The 3,944-nt window shown below is 49.9% G+C and overlaps 1 protein-coding gene across 1 annotated transcript; it reads right to left on the minus strand.

The window, feature by feature from the left end:
- Positions 1 to 227: 227 nt before the first annotated feature.
- Positions 228 to 1,428, minus strand: PV06_11834 (uncharacterized protein; the record flags this gene model as incomplete). The annotated part of the gene is made up of 2 exons (XM_016413569.1): positions 228 to 1,246; positions 1,333 to 1,428. 2 exons carry the CDS (start codon positions 1,426 to 1,428, stop codon positions 1,061 to 1,063), a joined length of 282 nt encoding a protein of 93 aa, XP_016256052.1. The 3' UTR covers positions 228 to 1,060.
- Positions 1,429 to 3,944: the final 2,516 nt, after the last annotated feature.

The raw sequence follows: 3,944 nt of genomic DNA on the forward strand, positions 1-3,944 counted from the left end.
CTTCTCATCATTAATGATCGGAAAGATTGACGAGGTCGATTCCGAGCATTCCTCAATCACAATCCTCAGAAGCTATTTTTACAGTGACTGTGTCTAAATATAGCGCGACGCAAAAACGTTTGAATTGATGACGATTCCCCGTTTTGGGCTTCCTCAACTGTCAGGCCTTGGTGGAACCTGTTCCTTCTGCAACCTTTGGCCGATACGGCATATGCGACTTCGAAGTCCCGTCATCATGCATTCTACGCGGCTCGGTTTCCAAATCATGAATTGGTTTTGATTATTAATCGGCTCGACTGTCATCTGGACCTTTGCTGGGATCGTCAGCATCAAGCCTTGCCCTCCTCCAGGACCCATACACCTCAATTCCAACGCCGTCAATGACTCTCTTCTGGCTTCCGCATATCATATCCTGGTCATAGGGTCTGAATTGAGGCGCTACCAGATAAAACTGCCGTCAACACTGCATTCATACTGGAACAGACTTGGATCCAACGCGCCATCAATCGACCAGGGCAGGGCAGCGTTATCGAAAACCGCAAGATCTGAAAACGGATGGTGGGAATCGATGTGGTAACGGTCAGAATCTTTCAACACGGGCCAGTCTGGTTGAGCATGATGGGAACTGTCCCAGAGGTGTGTCGTTGGCGATAAGCTGCTTTCCCCAACTCGGTGGCCGTTGTACGAGTTTCCGTACGGTATTGGATTTCTTGGTAGTTGCCACGGTTGCAGAATGAGATCCTGGTTCGTTTTTGGAGTTTGCAACCGGCCTTGGAAAACATCAACAGGCCGGTAGTATGACACCAAGTGCCAAATTGCGCCAAAGTTGTCGCTGCTTTTCACAGTGATGGTTTTCTTGATCAGGCTTTTCGGGTTCGATGTGCCTAAAGTTCACCAGTGGGCCATAAAGCCGCTGGTGCCCAGCGTCCAAGCCATCCTTCACCAGCAGAGATGGTTTGTCAGTTTCCGTGTTGTGTGATTGATTTTGCGCAGCTGATCGCTCTCCGTATATGAGAAATTCACCCAAGACGCGACTCGAGCTCCAATGCCGCCCATCAGTTCAACGCTGAATGCCGGATGATTTTGCCTCGTAGATGAAAACGTGTCCGCTTTGTGCGACAGAAGGTCGTTCTGGCGAGATGGGTTGTCTTTTGACCACTTGCAGACTGCCTCGGAGGCATGCCTGGATCAGCATCGCGGCATCGTCGTGGGTGTCGACAAACCCGAAGTTTGAAGAAAGATCAGACTGCATCGTTAGGACTCAGGAAAATCTCGAGAGTGTGAGGAAGACATTGACGCCTGGAAAATGGGCAGTACTTATGAGCCACATACCTCATCCGAAAAGAACATAGTCGCCTCGGGTGGCTGCATGAGTGACACGTCGTGACTGATGTGACAGACCACATCGTTATCGAAATGGTGATACATTGTGGAACACAAATAGTAGAACAATACTTCTTCTTTAATTGTGGGAGGCGAATGGAGTTGATTGAAGAAACCCGAGAGTGCTTTCATGCTTGAAAGCGAGAATGAGACGTTGTATCAACCATGTTGGGCTAGCTGATACGTCGTACCAAGCAGGGTCACCACTGTTTGATGATCGGACGGTACAACGACCATCACAGCTCCTTGCATAGTGGGCAGATGACAAAGTTTGACACCATGCACATTTGTGACAGATCCCAAAGTTTAAAAACTTGTGCAACCGTAACTCCCCAATGGCAAATAGCGCGCAAACACTTGCTGCATTGAGGTACCAGCGATACATCGAGATGATGGCCTCTGCGAGTTCGGCATGGTTGGCTTTGTCGATGCAGCACGTGTCCACCCAGAAGTACCCTAGTTTGTCTTTCTGAGCTTGCTCTCCACAGAACTGAATCTTTTTGTACCCAGCCTTGCACTTGTCAGATCCATCTTTGAGCTCGTTGCAGGTCACTTCTTCATCATCTGAGCCCCACGTATGTAAAAGGATCGCGTACGGGGGATTTTGTCGACAAAGTCTTTGGTCAGGCTCAGCACACCATAAGCGTCGATTTTCAAAGGTCGCATCTTCTGAAACTCAGGTCTCGGAATACGTCGAAATCCACCATACAAAGAGGTGCGGCATCGCTCGCACTGCTGCTGAGTGATTATTGCCTGTTGCTCCAGCCAGAGTATAGGAGTTTCAAAAGGGTGTCGCACGTAGAGCGAAGTTTCAGTCAAGACGGGTTCCGCGGCCAAGTGATGACCTGCGAGTTTGGGTAAAAGGAGAACGATCGCGAGTCTGTTGTCGAGAGTCGTGGGTGATCCGAGCCGTGGTCATAGAAACCCAATTAAAGTCTGGGGAGAACAAGTTAAAGCGTGTTCGATTAGGCTGGAGAGCTGCCTAAAGTCAACCCGTACGCAAGCGCCCGCGCCACTAAACCAATGTTTCAACTCATCACGTGATCCTAGTCTCGAGCCAAAAAATCTGCGACGGGAATCTTTGGGCTAGCTACGGCACCATAAACCTTCCACATAGCCACATGGGACTGGCCCCCCACCATTCGGATTGATTCCCGCTTAGGATCTTCAGCTTCAGCCACCATTTCGAGCACGGTAGCGCGTGTGCCGGCCTCTGCAAAATATAAACATACGAAGCTCAAATCCGGCCAGGCATGTATGGGAGTTCCCTGTTTTTTGCAGCCTGCCCTCATTCTGATATGGACGATCAGCGTTGTGCAGATCAAAAGGACGAGGCCACTCTGGCCCAGCGTAGTTGAAGGCAGACCGCGAAGTCCTTCATACCGAGGTGTTCAGTGGGTTTCTTCCAGGTACACCTCTCATAGCTGTGGTACAGAGTCTACAGTTTTGCTCCAATCTGGCCAAAAATGGAAACTTTACAGAAATCTCATTACAGGAGACAAAGAAGCTTTGCCAAGAAAATACTGTGTCGTGACTCATTCGGTCAGCTAAACAGATACCGCATAGAGCCTTGGTGAGCACCGTTGGAAATATTTGCAATGTGTCCACAGGGGTAGGCAGGTTTCGGATGAGGTCCGAGACTTGGGATTGGGGGGCCGGTTGTGGTTTTTACATACGAGAGTGACGAGCTATCTATCATTTGTGGGGCCTGCACAGTCGATGATTGGGTCCCCCAGCCTCGGATGGGCATTATACCCCGTAGGTCTCCATTACATGGCCGCTTTGTGCAATGGAAGGCCGCTCTGACAGGGTTGGCCGCCTGCGGACGAAGTTTAGGCTCCCTTAGAGTCAAGCTTGAATCAGGATTACGGCGTCTTCACGGGTCTCGACGAACCCAAAATATGAAGGCTGGAAATCGTGTTAGACTGCATGTCGAGTAAATCATGATAATTTTGGTGGTGAAGAACGCACGGTTAGGAGCGCAGCTGCAGTGGTGAGAGTATTTATGAACACCGTCCATGATTCAACATGAGGTGGCCCTTTTCAATCGATCCAGACCCCCTTGCATGGGTCACACCGAGTCTCGGGTGGCTGCACAGCTGGCAACCCCTTACCGATGCGAAAGACCAGATCGTTGTCGACGTGAGACATTGTGGAACATGAATGATATCGCGATGTTCTTCTGCAATCCGCAACCGTGGGGAACGATGGGCTCAGATGAAGAAGTCCGAGGGTGTTTTTATGTTTGATATGCCAGCAACAGATGATGCAATCTTTATGGCACGCCTGATCGAAAATTGTCATCCCTGCATGGACTCTGGAAATCTGCCGCCTGTGCGCCTATATCAGGAGAGGTGACGACGAAACTATGGCCTTGAGTAAGATCATGCCATTTATCTCTTGGTTATACGTCGGTCTTGGTATCTCCGATTCTCAAACCACCCCTATATGATTCAGTCCCTGCCTTTGTCAAATGAGGGCAGCTTACTCGGACTTGGTCAATTGTCATGTTCGCTCGCTCGGCGGTGCTTCGAAGCTCGTCTTCAGTCGCATTTCTATTG

Source organism: Exophiala oligosperma (assembly GCF_000835515.1).
Source record: "Exophiala oligosperma strain CBS 72588 unplaced genomic scaffold supercont1.73, whole genome shotgun sequence".
Taxonomy (NCBI): Eukaryota; Fungi; Ascomycota; class Eurotiomycetes; order Chaetothyriales; family Herpotrichiellaceae; genus Exophiala; species Exophiala oligosperma.